Source organism: Halichoerus grypus, chromosome 11 (genome assembly GCF_964656455.1).
Source record: "Halichoerus grypus chromosome 11, mHalGry1.hap1.1, whole genome shotgun sequence".
NCBI classification, from domain to species: Eukaryota; Metazoa; Chordata; class Mammalia; order Carnivora; family Phocidae; genus Halichoerus; species Halichoerus grypus.
This window is the reverse complement of record NC_135722.1, coordinates 110,944,174-110,971,889: the sequence shown is the minus strand read 5'-3', so window position 1 is coordinate 110,971,889 and position 27,716 is coordinate 110,944,174. Positions and strand designations below refer to the sequence as shown.

Genomic DNA, 27,716 nt, shown 5'->3' with positions numbered 1-27,716 from the left:
TTATCCGTCCGTCTGTGATACAACGTACTGTTTCAGTTACTGGGGCTTCATTACGTAAGTTGGTATCTGGTGGACAAGTCCCTTCAATCGTATTCTTCTTCCTCAAAATTGTCTTGGATCCTGTTATTTTTTCTACATAAATGTTAAAAGTATGAGGATGGCAACCTCAGCAGAAATATTCGGCCTATTTTTAAAAACCACCAGTGACTCTGCACAACATGTATGAAGAAGAGAAATCGAGTAAATGGGTAACTGAATAAATTAACACTAAGCCACAAGCTTATACAAGATTAAAAGTTAAAAAGTAGTATTTATTCTACCTGAATGTTCTTACGTGCTTTCTTGGGGGAAACGCATTTAAGGCTCTGAGTTTCCAGAACGTGGAATTTCCCGTCTCCGTTATCGGATCGTCCGGCCGGGACAAGCAGCGAGAGAGCAACGGCCTCGGCTGCAGAGCGAGCAGCCGGCCGTGTCTCCGCGGCTCCCGCGACCGGGGCTCGGGCTGAAGGCCGGGCGAGCGTGGAGGCGCCCGAGCGTCCGTGGGCGTGTTTGGGCACCGGGGCCCGTGGCGGATGCCGCCGGCCGGCCCGGCTCTGCGACGGGGGGCGGGCGGGCGCGGGCGCCGGAATTCCCCGGGCTGCCTCCCCCAGCGGCGGGCGGTGTGCGGTCTTTGAAGCGGCTGCGCCCCCGGAGTTCCCCCGCCAGGACACAGCATCCGATTCCACTCACGCGGCGCGCGGGGCGGCCCAGGGTCCCCGCGCCGGGAAACCGCGGCTCCCGCCCGCAGCGCGCCCCGCACCGCGTCCGCAGGGAACCGCCGGCCGCGCTCACGCCCGGGGCCCGCCGCTACTGCCCCTGCCCCCGGGACGGAGACCGACAGATTACAGACAAGACACACACGGAGTGACGCCAGAGTGGCCGTGACTCTCAAGAGACTACGAAGTCCAAACTGTAATCAACCTTTAATTAACGCCCCGCCGCTCTCCCGGCCGCCGCCGGGCCGGAGCCACAGCGCGCGCAGGCCGCCGCCGTCCCCGCGCGCAGGCGCAGACACACGCGCAGGCGCCCCGGCGCAGGCGCAGACACACGCGCAGGCGCCGGCACCGGCACCGCCGCGGAGGAATTCCGCGGGGCGCGGCGCTTCCGCCGGCTTCCCGACCGCCCGACCCCGCGGCTCGGGGCGTGCCACGGCGCCTCAGGAGGATGTGCGGCGCGGAGGGAGAAAGACAGCGCCGCGCCGGCGACGGGACGGTCCCGCCCGCCGAAGAAGGCTCGTCCGGCCGCTCTCTGACGCAGACCCTCGGCGCCCCGGCGCGGCGCTGACGTCAGCGTGCGTCAGCGCGTGCCCCGCCTGGGCGGGGGCTGGGGACGCCGGAGCTGCGCCGGCCGGCCGCATCTCCGGGGGTCGCCGCCGTCCGGGCTCACGGGAGGCCGCCGGCCGTCGCGCCGTTTCCGCGTGTGCTGCGCCGGCCCGCGGTGAGTGCGGCCCTCTTGCCGGCGCGGGTCGGGGCGCGGGCGGGTGGGTGGGTGGGTGGGTCGAGGGCGCCGGGCGGGCGGGGGGGACGGAAGGAGGCCGCGGCCCCTCAGCCAGGGGGCAGGGGCGCGGCGGGCTGCGGGCTCTCCCCGCTCGCGGACGCTACTTTGTCCGTGGGGAGCCCTCGCCCCGGGGCTCGCGGGCGACAGCAGGTTTCAGGGCCGAGCTGTGTGGGGGCCTGCCCCGGCGCGGGGACCGGACCGCACGGAGCTCCCGCGGCGTCCCCCCAGGGCGTGCAGCCGGGTCCCGGGCGCGGGGAGGGGGTCGGGGGGAGCGCTCCTCGCCGCCGGCCCCGCCGGGCTGCCGTGTGCTCGGAGCGCGGGGTGCCCACCGCCCGGGTCCCGTCGCCGAGGCCGGTGCTGCTCAGCCGGTCGTGCGGTTAGGTGTGCGCGCCGGCTTCTCCGCACGGTCTAGGCTTTCTGTTCGTGAGCTCGCGGTGCGTTTCCCTGCTGGTCACTTTGCCTGGTCCTGGACGCACTTGACCTGCCCGGTGCCCGCCGTGCCGGGTGCCCTGGGGCGCAGGCTGTCCGTGGCAGCGCTGGCCGGCCGAGGGGCTTTCCTCCGGCTGCTAGATGTTGTCGCCGGGGGAGGGAGACCAGGAGCGAAGTCGCTGCCTGTGTGGACGTGTCCGTCTGTCTGCAGAGTTGGACGTGTTTTAAAAGGACACTCAGTGCTGCTGGGGGTGTGTTGCATTTGTTTTAATTGTTTTTCCAGTTAGAAGATTTTGGTGACAGATTTCTGGACTTAAGGTGTGTTATCTAAAGTAAATCATTTTTAGACTGTACTGAATACATTGAAAAGTCTGTAAGTTCTCTTTACCATGAAAATACAGTTTTCTGAAAGAGCTTTTTTTTTTTGTTTTTTTCCTTTTCAGATTAACAGCCTTGAAGAGTCTACTTTTTTCCCCCCTCGTTTCTTTCCCCGGCAGTAATAAATCCCATTTTGGAGAACCAGAAACTTTATAAAGGGATATAGCTTGAATTTTGTGGAGTGTAATTTTGTGTATGAATTATAGTTTTAAAATATCAAGGGTTTTCAGAAAGAAGGCTAGTAGATTTAATTGTTGGTATATTGTGCATAAACAATTCTGTCCATAAAATATTATGCATAGATAACACTAGGAAGGATAAGCTGTATCTTGATAAGTTGATTTATCTGTACAAAATGATTTAGATACGTGATTTTTAAAGATAGGCTATTTAATTTTTAAATGCAGTGTTAAAGTTCCTGTTGTGGAAATTTTATGGTTAAATAGTTTGGAGAAAATACCTTCAGTTGATCAAGTATAATTGGTATGCAGAATGAGGAAGAAAGACAAATCATGATGCTGCAGGAAATGGAAACAAAGACAGACAATATTTAACAGGTGGAAGAGGTAGCAGTTAGCTTGAAGCAAAATCTGACATCACACACCAGAACAGGTGTAGGGTCAGCAAGTTGTTTCTGAAGCTAGTACAACCCATTTAAGTAAATACTGGGGTGATAACCTGTGTGAAACTAGCCTTTAGATAATATGACCATATGAAGACTTTAATTCTTGTTTGCTAGAATAAAACAAGATTTTTAAAAATACTGTATTAAAGGGCTTCAAAGAAACCTGCATATAGTTTTTCCCACTTGTAGCATAATCAGTAATTGGCTTGATAAACAGGCTTTGTAGCTTGTAACTAAAAGCATATTGAAGGCATAATTTAGGTACCCTATAATTATTTAGAATTTTGGGAATATCAACCTCCTCGAAAAATCAAGCAGTTTTAACATATTTCAATAAGTGTGCCAATTTCTTTCAGGCCTTTATGTTAGTATTACACCAAATAATGAGCAATTAGCCCTTGAGTTACATAAGAGTTAATATAATCCGAAACAGTACTAGATGGTATCTTGGTAATTTAGGACAGATATTCGTCCCACCTGAGTGTAAACTCAGCATAAATCCCATAAAGAAGGTGTAGTGAATTTTACATAAGTAGAAGCCTATCGTTTGATTCTTTTATGTGGTAAAAAACTAATTTCGTGTGAAGATAGGAGAGATTTCAGGTGAAGGTTTTTAGCCATTAAAAAGTAAAATCACTCATGCACAAAACTACTTCCCAAAGACTTGTCCCAGGTTCTTCATGTCAGAGAATTAAGAGTACCATGGAAGATAGCACGATCTTATCAAATCAGACAGTTGGCAACAAACAAAAAATAAAATACGACTTTTCATGTGAACTCTATAGAATGTCTACATACTCAACGTTCCCCCCCGGCGTCCCCATCTCAGAGAGGAGTCTGGCCCGTGCTGGTTTTTACTACACTGGTGTGAATGACAAGGTCAAATGCTTCTGTTGTGGCCTGATGTTGGACAACTGGAAACCTGGAGACAATCCTATTGAAAAGCATAAACAGCTCTATCCCAGCTGTAGTTTTATTCACAGTCTGGTTACTCTTACTAGCCGGGATTCCACCTTTAAGAATACTTCTCCAACGAGAAACACTTTTACGTATTCATTATCTCCCACTTTGGAACATGGTGGCTCATTCAGTGGTTCTCATTCCAGCCTTGCACCAAACCCTGTTAATCCTAGAGCAGTCGAAGACTTCTCCCCGTTGAGGACTAACCCCTACAGTTATGCGATGAGTACTGAAGAAGCCAGATTTCTTACTTACCATATGTGGCCGTTAACCTTTTTGTCACCATCGGACCTGGCAAGAGCCGGCTTTTATTATATAGGACCTGGAGACAAGGTAGCGTGCTTTGCCTGCGGTGGGACCCTGAGTAACTGGGAACCGAAGGATGATGCGATGTCAGAACACCGCAGACATTTTCCCAACTGCCCATTTTTGGAAAATTCTCTGGAGACGCTGAGGTTTAGCATTTCAAATATGAGCATGCAGACACATGCAGCTCGACTGAGAACATTTATGTACTGGCCGTCTAGTGTACCAGTTCGGCCTGAGCAGCTTGCAAGTGCTGGTTTCTATTACGTGGGTAAGACACTGATGTGTGGTTGTATGTTTTATCAAGTTCACTTTGTTTTACGTATTAGGACGTGTGTTTAAGTTCAGTCTTGTTTTCTTTAGGTCGCAATGATGATGTCAAATGCTTTTGTTGTGATGGGGGCTTAAGGTGTTGGGAATCTGGAGATGACCCGTGGGTGGAGCACGCCAAGTGGTTTCCAAGGTAATTGTTGTGAAAGGTATTTCTACACAAAACTGTGCTTACAAGAAGTAGGTGTGCTTGTAGGATTTATGTTTACATTTCAGTATAGCAAAGCTGCTTTTACGATGTTGGGGAATTGGTCTTTTAAAACACCAGATCTGGGGTATCTGCCTGGCTCAGTCGGAGGAGTATGTGACTCTTGGTCTGGGGACCATTGAACCGCACAGTGGGTGTAGAGATTACTTAAAAACTTAAAATACACCGAATTTTAACATTAATTATTTTGATAAAAATGTTCTAGAATGTTCACTTTTGTAAGTCATGTATTCAGGATATAATTTGCTACTATTTTTTTTTTAAAGATTTATTTATTTGAGACAGTGAGAATGCTAGTGGGGGGGGGGCTTAGGGGGAGGGGAGGAGACAAGCAAATTTGATGCTGGGCTTGATCTTAGGCTTGATCCCAGGACTCTGAGATCATGACCTGATCAGCAGTCATGTGCCTAACCGACTGAACCACCCAGGCACCCCTAATTTAACTTATTCTTGAGGACTCATTTATAATATGGCCAGATGTTTTATCTGTAGGGTTCCCATTTTTGCTTTAAAGAAATCTTAAGGATTACAAAGATGTGTAGAATAGCATGAAAGAATATATGTTGGAAAAAAGAAAGAAAAAGGAGAATAAGAAGGGACATAAAATGTTCTAGAAAAAGGCAAATACAAAAATTGTATAATGAAAGCTGATTAAGTCTCGTTATAATTGTAAATTTTTTTTTGTACGGTTTATCTTGTGATAAGATCTTGTGATATCTTAGTCACTGTCTCTAGCAGTATGTCCTGTTTTCTGCTGTAGCCCACAAAGAATTGAGAGGCTGTATTGTTCGTGGAAGTAGAATTAGAAATTAATTCTTCATTTTTGAGGAGCTGTGTGAACTTGGACAAGTGGTGTGACCCATTTGAAACTCTGTCCTTATCTGTATAATGGGGGCGTTGGACTAGATGATTTTTTTTAAGTTGTGGTAAAAAATACATAATGAAATTTACCATTTTAACCATTTTTAAGTCCATAGTTCTGTGGCATTAAGTACGTTCACATTGTTCCTCCGTCATTACCACCAGACTTTCTCATCTTCCCAAGCTTGTACTCATCACACGAACTCCCCATCCCTGCCCCCGGCCCCCCAGTCCCTGTAGCCGCGGTTCTCCTTTCTGTCTCTCTCAATCTGACTAGGTACCTCCCATTAGTGGGATCGTACAGGACAGTGTTTTGACCTGTGAGTGCCTTTCATAATGATGAGGAATCTCTTGAACCCCTTCACGAAATTAAAACGTCCTATTGTCATTTTTTTATATAAAGATAAACTTGAAGTATTTTTTTATGGATCAGTACATTGTTAAAAGTTGTATTTAAAAATTTTATCTTTAATATTCATAATATAACAAGGTAAAATTTGACTTTCTAACTCTCAAAAGTGACATATTTTGTTTAAATTATTTAGGAAAAAGTGTATTTTGTCAGAATTTTAAATGACTTGATTATGCTTGGCTCTATGGGATTGTGTACATGAAATTTGAAATTTACTAAGTATTAAAAAGACAAAAATAGCTTTCCAGTTCCAGTGTTTGAATTACTGCATTTTGTCCCTAATAAAACAAAACAAAATCTTGGTTTATTTCCATAATTTATGTTTTGTTTTAGATGGTTAAAGGAAAAAGGTTTAGGGTGCTTTGTGTAAACACTTCGGAAAACAGCAGATTTTGATTGTGGATAACCTTTAATCTCAGTAAATGGAAAACCAGAATGGATAATAGTTTCAGTGTAGATGTTCGTTTGTCCCATATTTGTTGCTGGCTGGAGGACGGTTTAGATGCTGGAGATGAAGACAACAACCTCTGTCCTTACTGAACTTCTTAGAGGAGGGGGGATAGATGAGCCAGGGCTCATTGTACTTGCTGCTTTAATCATAATGAATGTCAGTCGGTCCCAGAATAAAAATAATTTAAAATTGTCAGATGACTGAGAACATCGTGAGAACTAGCTGTTTTATCTCCTTGACAAACTGAAGTCGTGAGCATGCTTCCACAATCTCTACTGATCTAGCCAGTCAGCAGTTGAAGGGCATTTGGATTGTTTCCAGCTTGGAGCAATAAGCAATAAAGCCACTGTAAACATTAATAAACATTTGTGACAGATGTTTTCATTTGGCTTGGGTGAGTAGCTAGGCGTGGGATTGGTGGGTTGTGGAAAGTTTTCACTTCCTAAGAACTGCCATGTTGTTTTCTTAAGTGGCTGTGCTGTTGTAGGTTCCTGCCGGCAGCCTGTGAGGTCTCCCGGTGTCTCACATCCTTAACTGTAATTGGGATCATCAGTTTAGTGTGGTCATTCCAGCAGGTGTGGTGTGATACTTCTCTGCGGTTTTAATTAGTATTTCCTTAATGATTAATGATGGTGAGCGGCTTATTTGCCTTCTGCATACCTTTGGTAAAATGTCCAAATCTTTTGCCCATTTTAAAGTTGTTTTTTTTTACTAAGTGTTGAAAGTTCTTAATACATTCTGGGTACAAGTTCTTTTAACAGGTGTGTTTTGCCAGCTTTCAGTTTGTGGCTTGTCTTTTCATTGTTTTAACATTGGCTTTTGAGGATGTCGTTTTATCAGTTTTATCTTGTATGGATTATGCTTTTGGTCTCTTAGTTTAGTGACCTAAGGACAGAAAGATTTTCTGCTTAGGTTTCAGGTCTAGGTCTCTGATTCCTTCTTAGTTTTGTACGCAGCATGGCATGGGTGGGGGCTCACTGTTTTTGCGGGTCGGTGCTGAGCTGTTGAGCAGTAGGTGATTGAGACGCTGAAGGGATAAAATGGAAGTAGCTGCTAGGTGAGCTGCTTGGAAGGCCTTTGAGCAGCCCTCGCAGTTTGTGAACAAGTTTTTGGGAAACACCGTCATATTGCATATAGACGAGAATATTTCTCTGTGTTTTGGAGGGAGGGTTTGTGCTTCAGTGGTAATGGAAGAGGGGACCCCAGAGAAAGATAAGCAGTTATTATGTTGTGAAAGATCATTTTTTAGGAATATTAATTACAGCTTCTGAAACTATGTGAAACCCCAAAGTAAATTGTCCATAACAGCATTTTTCAAGTCTTAGCTTGTGCTCCTTTGAGGTCTGAACCCTTTTATTATTATTCATTAATGTGATTAAATAGAAAATACCAGAATGCATCAACGTGTAGTAAGAGTTTGTAGTGTTTTACGAGGATTTTTTTCCTGCTTGATACGTATGTGTACTAGGTTGTGATGTAAAATGTTTATACTGTGGAGCACAATGAGAGAGTTTGAAAGCCACTTTTCTAGAAGATCAGGGTTTTTTTTTTTGGTAAATACTTTTTAAAAGTAATTTTCGTCTTCTGTTATAGGTGTGAGTTCTTGATACGCATGAAAGGGCAGGACTTTGTTGATGAGATTCAAGCTCGGTACCCTCACCTTCTTGAGCAGGTGAGTAACTTTTTATATTTGGCAATGCTGAATTCTCCTAAATGATAATGACAAAGATAATTATTAGGAGTAATATTTACATCTGTTTTCTTATCAAGTATGGTTAGTTGCTTTATATCCAATTAATGACACCTTTAATTTTTATTTTTGTAACTATCTTCTTCAGGGCTTTTTAAAAATTTTTAGGGGCGCGCCTGGTGGCCTAGTTGGTTGAGCGTCCAACTCTTGATTTTGGCTCAGGTCATGATCTTGGGGTCGTGGGATCAAGCCCTATGTTGGGCTCCATGCTCAGTGGGGAGTGTGCTTGAGATTCTTTCTCTCCCTCAGCCCCTCCCCCCTGCTCGTGCTCACTTGCTCTCTCTAAATAAATAAATCTTAAGAAAAAAAAAGATTTCTTGCTTTTAAGCTTCTGAAAAATCACTCAGTCTCCCACTGTACAAATTTGTGGTGGGATTGAAGGAGGATCTGTAGTGTCTCCTCCATCTTTTCCAGAAAAATAAACAAAAACAACTTGTTAGGAGTTTGGAGCCTCTGAGAGTGATCCAGCTGAAATATCTTTTAAATGGAACGAGGAATCATTAATATTTTTTCCTCCTTTCCTAAAACTAGAGAAATACTTGAACTCTAATTTGGAAGTAGGTAAAGTTTAAGGGGATTTTTATTGATGATTAAGGTTAAATAGAGCATAGTAAGTATATAAATTACCTAGTTTTCAGAAGAGTATGTATGTTACTTAAGGTAAACTTATTGTTGCTCTGTTTAAGGTTGTCTGAGATTTTTGATTTTACTTATTAATTTTTCTCCTGTTTCATAGCTTTTGTCAACATCAGATACTTCTGGAGATGAAAATGCTGATCCACCAAGTATGTATGAAAATACTCCAAATGTAGAATGGGAATTTTTATAAGAATGTTAAGCACACAAGTATATAAACAGGATTTGATTCCTGAGGACATAGGAAAAAGTGTTGGGAAGTTAACTAATAAATATTACGTGTCTACTAAGGTTGATGACATTTTTACAGCATTCTAGCAAGTATACTAATCTTTGTTCTTCAAGTGCTAACCTTCCAACTGGGGAAACGGGACGTATGCAGAAGAGAAATAACCATCACTGATAATACCAGATGAGAAGTATGAACAGTAACCTCTCCAAAGAGAAGAGTTTGCTATAAGCCAGTATGTTTGGAAAGGGCCAATTGACGGATGAGTTAAGAACTGGGCGAGATTTTAGCTGTTTGTTAGGTGTGTAGTATTTTAGTGCAAGGATAGGAAATAGATCTGGTTAGAACTTAGTTTTGGCCACATCTGGCATTTGGTTAATGTATGTAGTTTTCATATGTGAGGGTGTCCAAAATAACGAAGGTAACAGTGCACCATTTCTTGGCAGATAGCATGACCCAGATGACTCAGGAGGGTTGTTGAGGATTTGGAATCGGTGTTTGACGTGATAACTGCCTCCTGTGTGATAGAGCTGGAAGAGATAGGGCCAACCGTTCTCGCTTTAAATTTATGACCACAGCTTTCCGTGGGCCGCCCTGCCACCCTGCCACCCTGTGCCACTCCCCAGTACATACAATGACTGTCAAATTTTCTCTCTTTGGAAGATTCTATGCTCTCTTCCCTAACTTACGTGCAGCTCATAATCTTGCGTCACTGAGGAAATAAACACAATCAAAAGAGAACTACTCCCATTTCCTCCCAGCAAAGCCACCAGTCTGAGATGTATCCATACCACTCACCTTTCTTTTCCTTTCATGAAGGAACTAAGGCCAACTTTTCTATTTGTCCTTTGTCCTCTGAATCTCAAACCTGCTGCCAGCATAAGAACTTTGCTTTGGCAGTGCTCTTCCCTTTCTGTCTCGTAGCATCAGGTTTTCAATCTCTAGAATATTTCAGCATACGAACCTAATGTACTGTAACCAGTCCTAAGAAGACCCTTCCTTAAGCCTGCGTCATGTTCTAGCTGTTGTCTCACTTCCTTGCTTCCCTTTATAACAAAATGTGTAGAAAGATTTATCTGTGCTTACTCTCTTCTTTTCCATTCTTTCTTAAACTTATTCTACTGAAAACTACTCTTGTTAGGGTCCCCAAGAACCACCGTCTTAGTAAATCCACTGCTTGACCTGTTATCAGCATTCGAAACAGTTGAGTGCTTCACCCCTTTCTCCCCCAGCTTTATTGGGATAGGATTCACATATGACATTATGTAATAAGTTTAAGGTAAGAAGTGGCATGATTGATACACATACATTGTGAAATGATTACCAGGTTAAGATAAACACATCGGTCACCTAACATAATTTTGTTTTTTTGTGTGGTAAGAATATTTAAGATTCACTCTTTTAGTAACTTCCACGTGTGTAATACAATACTGTGAACTCTAGCCGGTACTCTATGTATTAGATTCTCAGGAATTACTCATCTGGTAAAGTCCATCCATATTACTGCAAACGGCAAGGTTTCCTTCTTTTTTTTTTTTTTTAAAGATTTTATTTATTTATTTGAGAGAGAGAGAGATAGCGAGAGTAGGAACACAAGCAGGGGGAGTGGGAGAGGGAGAAGCAGGCTTCCCGCCGAGCAGGGAGCCCGATGTGGGGTTCGATCCCAGGACCCTGGGATCATGACCTGAGCCGAAGGCAGACGCTTAACGGCTGAGCCACCCAGGCGCCCGGTTTCCTTCTTTTTTATGGGTAAATAATATTCTGCACATATGACCATGTTTTCTTTATTCAGATCTGCTGATGAACACCTGGAGGTTGTTCTCATGTATTGGCTGTTGTGAATCATGCTGCAGTGAACATGGGAATGCAGATAAATCTTTCAGAAAGTGATTTTGTTTCCTTCTGATAAACACAGAAGTGGGATTGCTGGATCATAAGGAAGTTCTATTTTGTTTCTTTAAAAAATTTTTTAAAATTTATTTTAGAGAGCGTGTGTTTGCAAGTGGGAGGAGGTACAGGGGGAGAGGCAGAGAATCTCAAGCAGACTCCTGCTGAGCACAGAGCCTGACACTGGGCTTGAACTTACGACCCTGAGATCATGACCCGAGCCGAAATCAAGAGTCAGATGTTCAACTGACTGAGCAACCCAGGTGCCCTGGGAAGTTCTATTTTTAATGTTTTGGGGAATCTCCATACTGTTTTCCACAGGGGCTGCGTTACTTTACATGTCCACTAACAGTGTAAGAGGCTTCCCTTTTCTGCATCCTTGCCAACACTTGTTTCTTGGGTTGTTGATTTTAGCCATTCTGACAGCTGTGAGATGGTATCTCATTGTGGTTTTGATATGTATTTCCCTGATGATGAGTGATGTTGAGCATCTTTTCATGTGTCTGTTGGCCATTTGTATGTCTTCTTTGGGAAAATGTTATTCATGTCTTCTGCCCATTGTTTAGTTGGGTTATTGGTTTTTTGAGAGTTGAGTTTTAGAAGTTCTTTGTATATGTTGGATATTAACCTTTTATCAGAGAAGTCATTTGCAGATATCTTCTCCCGTTCGGAAGGTTGCCTTTTAGTTTTGTTGATTGGTTCCTTTGCTATGTGGAAGCTTTTTATCTTGATGAAGTCCCAGTAGTTCATTTTTGCTTTTGTTTCCCTTGCTTCCGGTGACATGTCTAGTAAGAAGTTGCTATGGCTGATGTCAGAGAGTTGCCTGTGTTCTCCTCTAGGATTTTGATGGATTCTCACATTTAGGTCTTTCATCCATTTTGAGTTCATTTTTGTGTGTGGTGTAAGGAAATGGTCCAGTTTCATTCTTCTGCATGTGGCTGTCCAATTTTCCCAGCACCATTTATTGAAGAGACTGTCTTTTTTCTATTGTATATTTTTTCCTGCTTCGTCAAAGATTATTTGACCATAGAGTTGAGGGTCCATTTCTGGGCTCTCTATTCTGTTCCATTGGTCTCTTTGTCTGTTTTTGTGCCACTACCATACTGTCTTGATGATGACAGCTTTGTAATAGAGCTGGAAGTACGGAATTGTGATGCCGCCAGCTTTGCTTTTCTTGTTCAGTATTCCTTTGGCTATTTGGGGTCTTTTCTGGTTCCATACAAATTTTAGGGTTGGTTGTTCTAGCTCTGTGAAAAACGCTGGTGGTATTTTGATAGGGGTTGCATTGAATGTGTAAATTGCTTTAGGTAGCATAGACATTTTAACAATATTTGTTCTTCCAATCCATGAGCATAGAATGTCTTTTCATATATTTGTGTCTTTCTCAATTTCTTTCATAAGCATTCTATAGTTTCTAGAGAACAGATCCTTTACCTCTTTGGTTAGGTTTATTCCTAGGTATCTTATGGTTTTGGTACGATTGTAAATGGGATCAATTCCTTGATTTCTCTTTCTGCTTCATTATTAGTGTATGAAAATGTAACAGATTTCTGTATGTTGATGTTTTATATCTGTTGTAGCAGGTTTTTGGTGGAGTCTTTCAGGTGTTTTTGTCATCTGCAAATAGTGAAAGTTTCACTTCTTCCTTGCTGATTTGGATGCCTTTTATTTCCTTCTGTTGTCTGACTGCTGACGCTGGGACTTCCAGTTCTGTGTTAAATAGTAATGGTGAGAGTGGCCATCCCTGTTTTGTTCCTGTCCTTAGAGGAAAAGCTCTCAGTTTTTCTCCAGTGAGGATGATACTAGCTGTGGCTTTTTCACACATGGCCTTTATGATGTTGAGATATGTTTCCTCTAAACCTTTGCTGAGGGTGTTTATCATGAATGATGTACTTTGTCAGATGCTTTTTCTGCATCTATTAGAGTGATCATATGGATCTTATCCTTTCTCTTCAGTATCACACTGATTGATTTGCAAATATTGAACCATTCTTGCAGCCCAGGAATAAATCCCACTTGATTGTGGTGAATGAATCATTTAATGTACTGTTGGATTCGACTTGCTAATAGTTTGTTGAGAATTTTTGCATCCATATTCATCAGGGGTATTGACCTGTAGTTCTCTTCTTTGGTGGGGTCTTTGTCTGGTTTTGGTATCAGGGTAATGCTGGCCTCATAGAATGAATTTGGAAGTTTTCCTTCCTTTTCTATTTTTTGGAATAGTTGAGAAGAATAGGTATGACCTCTTCTTTAAATGTTTGGGAGAATTCCCCTGGGAAGCCATCTGGCCCTGGACTCTTATTTGTTTAGGAGATTTTTGATTGTTGATTCAATTTCTTTGCTGGTTATGGGTCTTGGTCAGGTTTCCTGTTTCTTCCTGTTTTAGTTTTGGTAATTTATGTGTTTCTAGGAAGTTACCCATTTCTTCCAGGTTGTCCAGTTTGTTGGCATATAGTTTTTCATAATATTCTCTTAGAATTGCTTGTATTTCTGTGGTGTTGTGTTTTCTCTCATTTGTGATTTTATTTATTTGGGTCCTTTTTGTTTTTTGGTAAGTCTGGCTAGGGGTTTATCAATTTTATTAATTCTTTCAAAGAATCTGCTCTCAGTTTCACTGATCTGTTTTTTTTTTTTTTTTTTACTTTATCATTTATTTCTGCTCTGATCTTTGTTATTTCCCTCCTTCTGCTGGCTTTAAGACTTCTTGCTGTTCTTCCTTCAGCTCCTTTAGGTGTAAGGTTAGGTTGTGTATTTGAGACTTTTCTTGCTTCATGATGTAGGCTTGTATTGCTACATACTTCCCTCTTAGGACCACCTTTGCTGCATCCCAAAGGTTTTGGACCATTGTGTATTCATTTTCATTTGTTTCCATGTAGCCTTTTATTTCTTTGATTTCCTGGTTGACCCACTCATTCCTTACTAGCATGTTTAACGTCCATGTATTTGTGGTCTTTCCAAATTTTTTCTTGTGCTTGACTTCCAAGTTTCAGAGTTGTGGTCTGATAATATGCACGGTATGATCTCAGTCTTTTTGTACTTGTTGAGACCTGCTTTGTGACCCAGTATGTGATCTCTTCTGGAGAATGTTCCAGGTGCACTCGAGAAGAATGTGTTTTCTGCTGTTTGAGGATGGAATGCTCTGAATATATCTGTGAAGTCCATCTGGTCCAGTGTGTCATTCAAAGCCATTGTTTCTTGTTGATTTTCTGCTTAGATGATCTGTCCATTGATGTGAGTGGGGTGTTAAAGCTCCTACTCTTATTGTATTATTATCAATGAATTTCTTTGTTCTGAATTGTTTTATGTATTTGGGTGCTCCCAAGGTGGGGGCATAAATATTTACAATTGTTAGATCTTCTTGTTGGATAGACCCACTAATGATGATATAGTGACCTTCTTCCTCTCTTGTTACAGTCTTTAGTTTAAAATCTGGTTTGTCTGAAAAAAGTATTGCTACTTTTTTGATGTCCTTTTCTTTCTTTTGATGTCCATTTGTGTGATCAATGGTTCTCCATCTCCTCATTTTCAATCTGGTGGTGTCTTTAGGTCTAAAATGTGTCTTTGGTAGGCAGCATATAGATGGGTCTTGTTTTTTTTTTTATTTTTTTATTTTTTAAAGATTTTATTTATTTGACAGAGAGAGACACAGCGAGAGAGGGAACACAAGCAAGGGGAGTGGGAGAGGGAGAAGCAGGCTTCCTGTAAATATTGAACCATTCTTGCAGCCCAGGAATAAATCCCACTTGATTGTGGTGAATGAATCATTTAATGTACTGTTGGATTTGACTTGCTAATATTTTGTTGAGAATTTTTGCTAGGGGTTGCATTGAATGTGTAAAGACTCCCTGAAGTCTTCCATTCATTTCTCAAGCCCAGCGAGTATCCTTATGATCATTGCTTTAAATTCTCCATCAGGCATGTTACTTATATCAGTTTGGCTTAGATCTCTGGCCATGGCCTTATCTTGTTCTTTGATTTGGGAGAAATTCCTCTGTCTTGTGGGACTCGATCCCAGGACCCTGGGATCATGACCTGAGCTGAAGGCAGACGCTTAATGACTGAGCCACCCAGGCGCCCCTTGTTTTTTGTTTGTTTTTTTTTTTTAATTTTATTTATTTATTTGACAGAGACACAGCGAGAGAGGGAACACAAGCAGGGGGAGTGGCAGAGGGAGAAGTAGGCTTCCCGCGGAGCAGGGAGCCCGATGCGGGGCTCTGTCCCAGGACCCCGGGATCACGACCTGAGCCGAAGGCAGACATGTAATGACTGAGCCACCCAGGCGCCCCTTGTTTTTTTTTAAATCCATCCGGACACTTGTATGTCTTTTGATTGGAGCTATTAGTCTATGTACATTCAGAGTAATTATTGGTAGATTTGAATTTAGTGCATTTTATTATTTGTGTTTGTTTCTAGAGATTTTCTCTGCTCCTTTCTTGTCTGTCATTTTGATCTTTCTTTTCAACTCAAAGAGTCCCCTTTAGTAGTATTTCTTGCTGGGCTGGCTTATGATTATGACCTCCTTTGGTTTTATTTGGGAAACTCTTCATCTCTCCTTCTATTCTGAATGACAGCCTTGCTGGGTAGAGTATTCTTGGCTGCAGATTTTTCCCATTCAGCACGTTCAATAATACATCATGCCACTCCCTTCTGGCCCACCAAGTGTCTGTGGGGAGATCTGCAGCTAGTCTTATGGGTCTTCCCTTGTAAGTTAAGGACTGCTTTTGTCTTGTTGCTTTTAAGACTCTCTTTGTCACTGTGGTTTGCAAATTTTCCTACAGTATGTCTTGGTGTTGGCCTGCTTTTGTTGATTTTGATGGGAATTCTCTGTGCCTTCTGGATCTGGATGTCCATTTCCTTCCCCAGATTAGGGAAGTTTTCTGCTATTATTTCCTTACATAAACCTTCTGCCCCCTTTCCTCTTCTTCTCCTGGGACTCCTGTCATACCAACGTTATGATGTTTGATGGAGTCGCTGAGTTGTCCAAGTGTTCTCACGTTCCATAATTCCTCTTTCTCTTTTGTTCATTGTCATTATGTTCCATTACTTTGTCTTCTGGATCACTAATTCGTTCCTCTGCTTCTTCTAGCCTGCCGTTCTTTGCATCAATCCTGTTTCCATGATCAGTTAGTGCATTCTTCATCTCTGACTGATTCTGTTTTATTCTCTTATCTCTGCGGTAAGGGCCTCCCTGAAGTCTTCCATTCATTTCTCAAGCCCAGCGAGTATCCTCACAATCGTTGCTTTAAATTCTCCATCAGGCATGTTACTTATATCAGTTTGGCTTAGATCTTTGCCTGTGACTTTGTCCTTTTCTTTCCTTTGGGAGAAATTCCTCTGTCTTGGCATCTTGCCTGTGTCTCTTCCTTCTCTCTGTGTTAGAAAAGCCTGTTATATGACCCGTCCTGAGAGTATGAAGAAGAGGTCTGCAGTGCCCAGGGCCTGGTGCTTCAGGGAGTGTCTCAGATGTGTGCTGCATGCACTCTGCTGCTGTGGTTTGGCCGCTCTGTCCTTCGGGCCAGTGGTCTGCAGGGGCTCTCCTTGCCCTCTGTGGACAGTGTTTGGTCCCTGGCCTGAATGTGGCGAGTTTTAATGAGGTGTGTGCTGGTCTGCTTGTGAAATGAGACCTGACACCAACTCCACCAGAACTGAGGCCTTGCAGAACTCCCTGGTTGGGAGACGTGGTGTGGACAGGGGTTTCTGTTTGTCTTCTGGGGAGGGGCCTGCTGCTCTGGGACTGAGCAAGCCTGCCAGAGGAGGGCCTTCCCGGCAGAGCGCAGGGGTGTGGGACCTGGTGTAAGCAGGTTAGACGGCCAGTGTGGGCGCTGCGCTGTTTACTGCAGGTGGCTCCATGTTTATGCTGAGGGGTGGGGAGGGGAGTGGGGCCAGCGGGCTCCTTTGTTCCCAGAGAGGCGGCTCTGTGAACGCTGCCTCTCCAAGAAGAGCGAATAATCTCCCCCCGTGTACCCCAGGCGTTTTCAGGTTTTCCAGATCACTGTTTCCACGCTGTCCACCTCTGGGTTGTTTGCCTGCCTCCTCTCCAGCGGTAGGGCAGTGCCCTCCAGGCTCTAGCCCAGGCAAGCCCGCTGACCTTGAAAACTCCAGGCTTTAATCTTGGCTGGTTGCAAGAACTCAAGAAATTCAGCCCCTGTCATTTTCCCAGACAGTGGCTTTGGGGAAGCGTTCTACTTGTGTGTTCTCCAGTGTGCCCCTGTCTCTCCCGCTTCTTTGCAACCAGGGCTCCCTCCCCTCTGCAGCCCCTGCAATCCCTTTCTCCCCCAGACCACGTCTCCACACTTCGTACCTTCTTCGATGTGGCTTCTTCTCTCCCTTTAGTTGTGGAGTGTGTTCTGTCAGTCTTCAGGGTGACTTCTGGGGTATTTAGGATGATCTGATAGTTATCTAGCTGAGTTCGAGGGACGAGGTGAGCCTGAGGTCCCCTGTTCCACCACCGTTTTAGCTGTCCCTGCCCCTCTCCCCAATTTCGTGTCTCTGTTCATCAAGGATATTGGCCTGATGTTTGTTTTCATGTAATGTCCTTATCTGTCTTTAGTATCAGGGTGGCTGGCTTCATGAAATGATTTTGGGATCGTTTCCTTCTCTGCAGGATGCTGAAAGAGTTTAAGGAGGGTTGATGTTGATTCCTTTTACAATCTGGTAGGATTCATCAGTGAAATCTGATTCCAAACTTTTCTTTGTTGTGAGATTTTTGATTACTGCTTTAGTTATCATAGTTGTTATTGCTCTGTTCAGATATTTTATTTTTTACCTGATTCAGTCTTGGTTAAGTTGTAGGTTTCTAGGAATTTATCCATTTCATATATATTGTCCAGTTTCTTAGTGTGTAGTTGTTCACAGTAGTCTCTTAGGATCTTCTGCATATTTGGAGCGTCATTTGTAATGTCTCTAATTTTGTATGAGTGCTCTCTTTTCTAGGTTGGTCTAGCTAGAGGTTTGTCAGTTTTGTTTACCTTTTCAAAAAAACAAACTCTTAGTGCCATTGTTTTTTTCCTTTTGTTTTTTTTGTTTTTTTTGTTTTTTAAGATTTTATTTATTTATTTGACAGAGAGAGACACAGCGAGAGAGGGAACACAAGCAGGGGGAGTGGGAGAGGGAGAAGCAGGCTCCCTGCGGAGCAGGGAGCCCGATGCGGGGCTTGATCCCAGGACCCTGGGATCATGACCTGAGCCGAAGGCAGACACTTAACGACTGAACCACCCAGGCGCCCCTTTTTCCTTTTGTTTTTATAGTTTCTGTGGCATTTATTTCTGCTTTAATCTTTAATATTTTCTTCCTTCTGTTCACCATAGGCTTAGTTTGTTCTTTTTTTGTATTTTTGTTTTGTTTTTGTTTATTTTTAAACTAGTGAGTTTTCTTAAAATTCAGGGTAGTTAATATACTGTGTTATATTAATTTTGGGTATACGATATAATGATTTCATATATTATTTAGTACTTATCAAGATAAGTGTACTCTTAATCTCCTTCACCTGTTTCCCCTATTTTCCCCACTTTATTTTCCTGTATTCTGGATGTATAAATTAAGCGGTTTTTTTTTGTTCTGTTTTGTTTTTTTGAGAGCTTTCTTTTTTTTTTTTTTAAAGATTCACTTACTTTAGCGTGTGCTGAGTGCATGTGGTAGGGGAGGGGCAGAGAGCGAGGGAGAGAAAGAATCTCAAGCAGACTCCATTGCTGGGGAGCCTGACTGGGGCTTGATCCCACGACCCTGAGATCACGACCTGAGCCGAATCTAAGAGTTGAATGCTTATCCAACTGTGCCCCCCAGGCGCCCTAGAGAGCTTTCATTTTTCTTAATTTAGGCATTTATCGCTAAAAACTTCCCTCTCAGAACTGCTTTTGCTGCATCCCCTAAGTTTGGGTATGTTGTGTTTTTATTTGTCTCAAGTATTTTCTGATTTCTTACTGATTTCCTTTCTAATCCATTGGTTGTTCAAGAGTGTGTTGTCTAATTTCCCTGTATTTGTGAATTTGTTAGTTTTCTTCCTGTTACTGATTTATAGTTTTATGCCGTTGTAGGTGGAAAAGATACTTGATGTGATTTCAGTATTTTCAGTTTGTTAAAGCTAGCTCTGAGGAGAAGCTAGGATCTGTCCTGAGGACTGTCCCACGAGAGCTTGAGAAGCATGTGTTCTGTGCTGCTGAGTGAGGTCCACTTGGTGTGGAGTGTTGTTCAGGTTTGTGGTTTCCTTATTGATCTTCTGTCTGGCTGCTCTGGCCAGCATTGGAAGTGGGCTGTTGAAGCCCCTGCTTGTAGGTATTAGTCTCTTTCCTCACTTCAGTGTTGTTAATATGTGCTTTAAATATATTTTTTAAAGACTTTATTTGAGAGAGAGAGCTGGGGGAGGGGCAGAGAGAGAGAATCCCAAGCAGAATCCCCCATGAGCACAGAGCCTGGCGCAGGGGTCGATCCCATGACCCTGAGATCACAACCTGAGCTGAAGTCAAGAGTCAGCTTAACCAATGGATCCACCCAGGCGCCTCTGCTTTAAATATTTAGGTGCTCCACTGTTCGGTGCACACACATCTATGCATTTGTTATGTCCTCTTGGTGAACTGACCCCTTCATCCCTACGTAGTGACCTTCTCTGTCTCTTCTCACTGATATTTGGCTGAAACTCTAACTTGTTAGGCCTCCATTCTTCCATTTCTTTGGTTGCCATGTGCATGGAATATCTTTTTCCATCCCTTCACTTTTCAGCTTGCCAGAGTCTCTTGTAGGAGGCATATTGTTGGGTCTTGTTTCTTTAAATATATTTAGCCATTCTGTGTTTTTTGATTAGAGAACGTAGTTCATTTCATATGTTACATTTTAAAGTAAATACTGGTCCTCTGAAGACTTCTTATAATGATTTTTTTTTCAGTTCCTTTGTTCATTTCTTCTCTTGCTGTAGTCCTTTTTTACTTATTTTCTGTCATAGTGTGCTTTAACTATAGGTTTTGTCTTTGTGTTCACTGTGATTTTCACCTAAAGCATCTTAAGAGATGGAGTCATTGCTTTACGCTGGTTAACAACTTAACACGACTTACCTTCACCGCACATTTTGCACTGTTGATGTCTTACTTCTGATATGGATCCCTTAACAAGTTATTTTAGCTGTAGTTACTAATACTGTTGTTTTTTAACTTGCACGTTAGAGGTGCAGTAATAGTAGAGGGTATGCTGAATTTGACTCCATATTTACGTTTACCAGGAAATTATACACTTGGGTGTGTTTCCATGTTGCTGTTTAGTGTCCATTTCAGCTTGCAGATAACCTGTTAGCATTGGTTGTAGGGCAGGTTTAATGTTGAATAACTCCTTCAACTTTGGTTTTCTGGAATGTCTTATCTTTTTTTTTCATTTCTGAAGGATGGTTTTGCCATTATTATTGGTGTGGTTTTGTTTTCCGAGTCCGTCTCAGCTGCCCTGCACGGTCTCTGTGGAGCAGTGTGCGGAGAGCCTGAGGGTGTCCCTTGTACGTGAGCAGTCGTTTTTTTCTTGCTGTTTTCAAAGTTCTCTCTTTGTGTTTTCACATTTTGACTATTACACATTTGAGAATAATGTTTGGGTTGATCATGCTTGTGGTTCTTTGATTTTATTGTTGCTGGAGAATACAATAACAGAACTGGAAAATCTCTCCCATGATTTGGGAAGTTTTCAGCTATTACGTCTTTAAATAAACTTTACGCCCCTTTTTCTCCTCTGGGACTCCTATGATGTGGATGTTCATTTGTTTGGTGGTGTCTCGTAACTCGCATAGGCTTTCTTCACTCTTCCATTCTTTTTTGTTTTTGTTCCTATAACTGGCTGATTTCAAATAATCTCCCTTCGAGTTCTCTGATACTTTCTTCTGTGTGGTCAAGTCAGTTGTTGAAGCTCGTGCCTCAGTTTTCCAGTTCTGTTGTATTCTTCCGCTCGAGGATTTCTATTTGGTTCTTTTTTGTGGTTTCTTTTTCTATATTAAACTCCTGAGATGTATTTCTGAAATGTATTATCATTTCTTTTAGTTGCCTATCTTTGTTCTCTTGAATTTCGTTGAGTATGAGATGATAATATTTAGTTTGTTGTCAGGCAGATTGTAGATCTCCATTTCTTTGGGGTAAATTACTGGACCTTTCTTGGTTTCCTCTGGTGTTGTCCTATTGCCTGTTTTGCATGATATGAGTAGCCTTTCATTGGTGTCTGTGCATTTGAAGAAAGAAGCATCTCTTCTAGTCTTTACAGACTGGTTCTGGCAGATAAAAGACCTTTTCCTGTCAGTTCCCTTGGAGGATATGTAGTTGGAACCAGTTTTGAGGCTGTTGCTTGGTCTGTGGTGGGATCTGTGCTTGGTGGGCTTGTTACCGGCGCTCAGGCTGGCGTGGTTTCTGTCTGGTCCCTTGATGGGTGGTACTGTCTCCAGTACATTGTTCTACAGGATGTTGGGATCTGGATCTGCTGCAGGGTCCACCGTTGGGTCCTCAGACGGCAGGACCGTTACCAGATATGCAGATGGGTGTGGCTCCGTCTAGGTCTGTGCAAGGACTCCTGTCTGGAGCAGGAAGGGGCCCTGGACCGTGGCTGAGAGAGGCAGGAACCGAGCCTGAGGGCTGTTTCTGGTTCTGCAGCCCAAACTGAGGTCTGCAGACTTGGCTGTGGAGGCGCGGGTGCGCATATCTCCCGCCAGGTGCTTTGGTGGGCAGGGCTGCTTCCCGATGGCATCAGGAGAGGCTGGAGCTGTTGCAGGATCTCCTGAGGCGCAGACAGGAGACTCCCTGGGTCCCAGTGCCGGTGGTGTTGCTGTGGACTGAGGCTGAGCCCTTTCAGGAGCTCCAGGTGTGCAGTGGGCAGTGTGTCCTGCTGCGTCCCTGTGCTAGCAGGACTGTTTGCAGATTGACACTGGGATAGATTGGTCCTTCCAGTTCTGCATTCTGACTGAATTTGGTGGATTTACCTCCAGGGGCTCCCCGGACTATGGTGGGATGCAGTTCACAGGCAATTTCAGTGTCTGCAGCTGGTACCGAGGTCTGTATGTCCGTATGCTAAAGCGTGGGTAGGCCTGGGTCCGCATTCTTTTGTGTAGGGTGCTGGTGACAGGATCGACCAAGTGGACCTGTAGCCAAGTCCTGAGGGTATGGAGGTTTCATACTCTTCTGCCTGGATCTCAAAGCTTTCACAAAGGCACCGTTGTTTGCAGGTGGATTCCAAATTGCTGTTGAGTCACAGTACAAGCGGGGGACATCTTACTTGGTAGTCTTGCTGACATGACTCTCCTGCATCCTTCTTAAGACACCTTCTTCGCTTGGCTTCCTGGACACCACATTCTTGGTTTTCCTCTATTTCTCTGGTTAATCATGAACAGTCTCCTTTGGTGGCTCCTTTTTCAAACCATAAATGATGGAGTACTTCTCAGCACTTGGCCCAGATCTATTTCTTCATTTCCTTAGCTCCAGGCTGGCATGTCCAACTACACGTTTAAATCTCTACTTGATTATAATGGGTGTTTCAGGGTTAATATGATCAGAGCAGACCTTTTCTCCTGTCTTGGATCCCTCAGATTTGATCTTGTCTGGCCTTCCCCATCTCAGTTAATGGTACCCACCTACTGAGGTCAGAAAGTTGACTCAAGTCAGGCATCAACCCAGAATCTTCGTGTGTCTGTCCATCTCCACAGGGCACTGTCAGCCCAGTCCATACTGCAGTCACCACCTTCGTGAGGGCCTGGCCGGTCTCATTCCATCTCACATCATGAACGTATCACAGAGCTGCCAGAATCATCTTCTGAAAACACAAACCAGGTTTTATCATTCTTCACTTCAAATGCCTGCAGAACATTCTAGCACACCTAGAGTGAAAGATAAACTGGCGAGGCTCTACACGGTCTGGGGATCACCCTCCTTTCTGACTGCAGCTCACCACTTTCTTTCTAGTTCTTTTTTTTTTAAGTTTTTTTTTTTTTAAAGATTTTATTTATTTATTTGACAGAGAGAGACACAGCGAGAGAGGGAACACAAGCAGGGCGAGTGGGGGAGGGAGAAGCAGGCTTCCCGCTGAGCAGGGAGCCCGATGTGGGGCTCGATCCCAGGACCCTGGGATCCTGACCTGAGCCGAAGGCAGACGCCCAACGACTGAGCCCCCTAGGCGCCCCTTTCTAGTTCTTGAATGTCATGATTTTGTTTCGAATCGGGCTTTTATGCTGCTCTTGTTGCCTAGAAGATTCCTCTCAGACGTTCCCGTGATCCTTCTTACCGCTCACGCACTCGCTGTGCCGTTGCCGCTCCCCACAGGCGGGTGGCTGGGCTGCAGTCGTGTTTACTAGAGCGCTTGTCCAGCAGAGGGCAGTCGGGCGTCTTGAAGGCTGGCGGCTTTCTGTAATTTCCGCGGAAGTGCTGTGTACTGGTCAGCGTTGACCCTGTTTCCAGAAAGTGCTTCCCCGATCACTCCGTGTCAGTGGTCCTCATCTCTCCTAATTCCTTTTAATCACCTCACACAGCTTTCTGTTCTCAGAGCGTCTGTCATGATCGAAGTCACATGACTACTTCAGCCCCGTTTTGTTACTACGTTGTTAGATGTATTTTGCGTGAATGAATCTTCCACTTCACTCTGCCCCCATCTGTGTTATTCCCTCTGCTTCATCCGTCCGCCTCTCTGGATCCTGTTTATCCTTCAAGTCCAAACTCTGACGTCAGCTTTAATGAAGTCTTTGTTGACCCCTGCTTTCCTGGGGCGTACTTACAGTCCTAGAGCATATTGGCTCCCAAAAATGACTGTACATCTGATTCATTTTGGGATTTTATTGTATTTATTTTTACTTATTTATTTTTTTGGAGATTTTATTTATTTATTTGACAGAGATCACAAGTAGGCCAAAGGCAGGCAGAGGGAGAGGGAGAAGCAGGGTCCCTGCTGAGCAAGGAGCCTGATGTGGGGCTCGATCCCAGGACCCTGGATCATGACCCGAGCCGAAGGCAGATGCTTAACCAACTGAGCCACCCAGGCGCCCCCATTTTGGGATTTTCGAAAAGACATGTATTCCTAAGCCCTGTCCTTACAGAGTCTCTCACTAAGTAGGTTCCAAGATGTAATGCGGGAAGTGATATTTTAAAAGGTAGGGCATATTGTTACACTCTCATTTGATCCTGTTCATACTTCTGTGGGAATTACAGGTAATTGGTGCATAAATAGCTCATGTGCTTTACCAGGATATGAACAGCATGAGAGTCAAGACTGTGCCGTAGTCATGATTTTTCTCTGTATTTTGATATTTGTGGAATTTAGCATCGGTACATGTCTTTTCAAATAGTTGTCCATTTTGGACCTGGAGAAGGTTCTTCAGAAGACGCAGTCATGATGAACACCCCCGTGGTGAAGGCCGCCTTGGAGATGGGCTTCAGTAGAAGCCTGGTGAGGCAGACGGTGCAAAGTAAGATCCTGACCACTGGGGAGAATTACAGAACCGTTAACGATATTGTGTTAGCGCTTCTTAATGCTGAAGATGAGACCCGAGAAGAAGAGAAGGAACAACAAACTGAAGAAATGGCATCAGGTATTTGGGAATGTTAGTCACTCACCCTGTTTCTGCGCGGCTCGGAGGCCTGGGTGACCCATCGCAGGAGCGCCGGCATGTGTCCGCTACCTGCCAGTGTCCCCCCTTCTGCATGGTGGGCCACGCTGGGAACCGGGCACGACAGCTCCCTTTCTACGTTTCTGTTTCAATAAGATCTGTGATCGGTGCCAATCAGGATTTTAGCATAACTTTTTGAAGTGTATTACTTTCCTCGCTCATATATAACATCTATATTGTTTGAGAAAGGAAGAGTTGAAAGTTGAGTGCAGGTCTTATTTCAGTTTTTTAAAAAATTTTCCTTGAAATCATATTCTTAACATGGTATTTGACTCCCTGGTCCTTGTTCAGTGGTCCTTCTACAGAACATAGACCTGATGGTGAAGTCTTACTTGCCGAGAGGCCCCTGCCCGGCCCAGAGTCAGTGGGGAGCTGATCAGGGAACTGACTGTGGTGTTCAGGGGACGCTCAGTCTGTTGAGCGATCGTTCCTCCAGCAAATACGAGTGGAGCACGCGCACCCGTGTCTGGCCCCGTGCACGTCGTAGCCGTGCTGCTTGCTCCCGGGGCTCGCGGCCGAGCTGTGGCGCCCAGCACACTGCAGCTGCACAGGCCAAGGCTGCACGGTGTTGAGTGGGAGTGTGGGTCGGAAGACACTTTGTGTTGGAGCTGGTAAGTAATGCTAGGCGTGGCTTAAGAGAACCGTATCGTGTGCTCATGGAGAAGAACGGTAAAGTCTGATTTCTAAGTTGAGACAGATTTGTGTTTGAACCCTGGCTCTGTCAGCAGGTTGCGATTCTATGAAGTGGAGGTAATAGTATGAATTGCATGGGGTTCTGGCACAATTAAATGAGAAGTTGCAAACAGAACATTTCAGCGTAGTGCCAAGCACATGGAAACGTTGTTTGTGAAGTAGATGGATGTGGGAGTGACGGCTCAGGGCACATAGCCAGGGAGCGGCCAGACTGGCGTGGGGGCCTGGGTCTGTCCTTGCGGGACAGGTGACACTCGCACTGCAGTCGTGCTCCTTCAGCACGGGGTGGGAAGGACATCATCAGGAGACTGGCTCTTTGAGGAGGTCGCTCGTGCTCTGAGGTTTCTTCCTCCATGTTTGAAAATGAGTAGTAGTCATACCCGCCTTATTCAAGTGATAGGATCTTTGGTATCAAATAAGGGAGTTTGTACGAAAGTGTTTATAAAGCTAAAGTGATAGGATGCAAATAGAAGTCAGTATTATTAATTCCGTAGTTTTACTGTCCTTTAAAATTCTGCTTGCTTTCTATGGAACGGCGGGGTTCGAAGACCTCTGTAAATATCTCCACTTTTAGAAATGACAAAAACAGAGACCCTGTGTGTTGTGTGTACTATATGATATGCCTTAGCTAAATCTTCCAGAAGTTTTTTGAATGATAGGTGTGAATTTAAGTGCAAACAAGTAACTTTATGCTGCTTTTTCAAGCTCCTGTTAATTTAGTACCTAAATTGTTTGTAGGGTTGGTTGTTAATGACTATGTGTCTATAGTTGGAGCCCTTTAAAATCTAATGGATTTTTTTCTTTTTTCTTTCTTAAATGAAGATGATTTGTCATTAATTCGGAGGAATAGAATGGCTCTCTTTCAACAGTTGACTTGTGTGCTTCCTATCCTGGATAATCTTTTAAAGGCCAATGTAATTAATAAACAGGAACATGATATCATTAAGCAAAAAACACAGATACCTTTGCAAGCAAGAGAACTGATTGATACCGTCTTAGTTAAAGGAAACACTGCTGCCAACATCTTCAAAAGTTGTTTAAAAGAAATTGACTCTACATTATATAAGAACTTATTTGGTGAGTTTCTGGTAAAATCATTTCAGAAATCTGTGGGATTATGTTCATGTTTATGTTTGACAAACGATAAATCCAGTTAGCCAGCTCTAGTCTGTACGTCAGCTGCTCCGAAACAGGGAGGGCTTCCCGTTGCCCCCGTGGTAGCCTGCGTAGTCCCGCATCTGTAGCGAGCGTCTGTGTTGCTCAAGGAAATGAGTAGTGGGTGACGCAGTCTTATATTTGGTAGAATAATGCCTTTTGTATGATTTTCTTTCCTCAGTGGACAAGAACATGAAGTATATTCCAACTGAAGATGTTTCAGGTAAAACAAAATGAAGACTTAAGACCAACAGGAAATACTACCCTTTTTTTTTTTTTAATGGGAGTTAAAGTAGAAACTAAATTTCACTGAAGTCTGTTCTTACTAGGTCTGTCGCTGGAAGAGCAGTTGAGGAGGCTGCAGGAAGAGAGGACGTGTAAAGTGTGCATGGACAAAGAAGTTTCCATAGTGTTCATTCCTTGTGGCCACCTGGTCGTGTGCCAGGAATGTGCCCCCTCTCTGAGAAAATGCCCCATCTGCAGGGGGGTAATTAAGGGCACCGTTCGTACTTTTCTCTCATAAAGGTCTGTAGCATATTGTTGAACACGTGAAGCTGTCTGAAGTATAAAAGAATTATTGGTTCTTTAATTAGGACATTTGTGTTGTATTCTGCTTTGCTACTAGTGATCTTGTTTCAGAACATTAGTATCCTTTGTCCTAATCTTTGTTTAGACGAAGGGGGGTTTGTGTGTGATGGGCTGTGTTAGTGTGCGAGTTCAGGGGAGGTTACGGGGAGCCTCAGTGCCCTGAGGTGTCCTGTCGGAAGGGCCTGGGTTTGGTGTTCTTTCTGGAAGCTTTGAGTACGACCTGAGAGTGTGCAGTTGACAAGACCTGGAGACCGGGCGGGACCACTGGAGTTTACCACAGTTACGTGCCAAATTCTCTTTGATGTTTTTCCACTTGTGTTTTAAAATAAGGACTTTTTTCTTGCTGGTCAATAAGCTTTTCCCTAATTTGTGAGAACCTCTTAATAAAATTCTTTAAAAAGACTGCGTTGTTTTTTTCCTCCTGACTTAAAAAGTATTTTCTCCATGCCTTAATAGGGTTATCAGGGTTAAATGAGTTACTGTACAATCGTATCTGTGTTACTGTAAGCACTCAGATGTTAGCTGTTAAATAAAAGTGGAATTCATAAAACAAATTACTAAGAAGTGTTCTTAGGGGCGCTTGGGAGGCTCAGTGGGTCAGGTGTCTGCCTTTGGCTCAGGTCATGGTCTTGGGGTCCTGGGGTCAAGCCCAGCATCAGCCTTCCTGCTCAGTGGGGAGTCT

General features: G+C 43.9%; 1 protein-coding gene across 1 annotated transcript; it reads left to right on the top strand.

Moving 5' to 3' along the window:
* The first annotated feature begins 1,325 nt into the window (after positions 1-1,325).
* On the top strand, positions 1,326-27,588 carry BIRC2 (baculoviral IAP repeat containing 2). The gene is made up of 9 exons (XM_036068486.2): positions 1,326-1,476; positions 2,409-4,505; positions 4,598-4,697; positions 8,090-8,168; positions 8,983-9,031; positions 24,278-24,520; positions 26,114-26,368; positions 26,628-26,669; positions 26,776-27,588. Exons 2-9 carry the CDS (start codon positions 3,608-3,610, stop codon positions 26,967-26,969), a joined length of 1,860 nt encoding a protein of 619 aa, XP_035924379.2. The 5' UTR covers positions 1,326-1,476; positions 2,409-3,607; the 3' UTR covers positions 26,970-27,588.
* Positions 27,589-27,716: the final 128 nt, after the last annotated feature.

Excerpts from the sequence above, each read along its gene's own strand:
- BIRC2 (XM_036068486.2), top strand. The coding sequence starts at position 3,608 with ATGCACAAAACTACTTCCCAAAGACTTGTCCCAGGTTCTTCATGTCAG. Across the intron at positions 9,032-24,277 it reads TGAAAATGCTGATCCACCAA|TTGTCCATTTTGGACCTGGA; the intron begins GTATGTATGAAA and ends CTTTTCAAATAG. Across the intron at positions 24,521-26,113 it reads AACTGAAGAAATGGCATCAG|ATGATTTGTCATTAATTCGG; the intron begins GTATTTGGGAAT and ends TCTTAAATGAAG.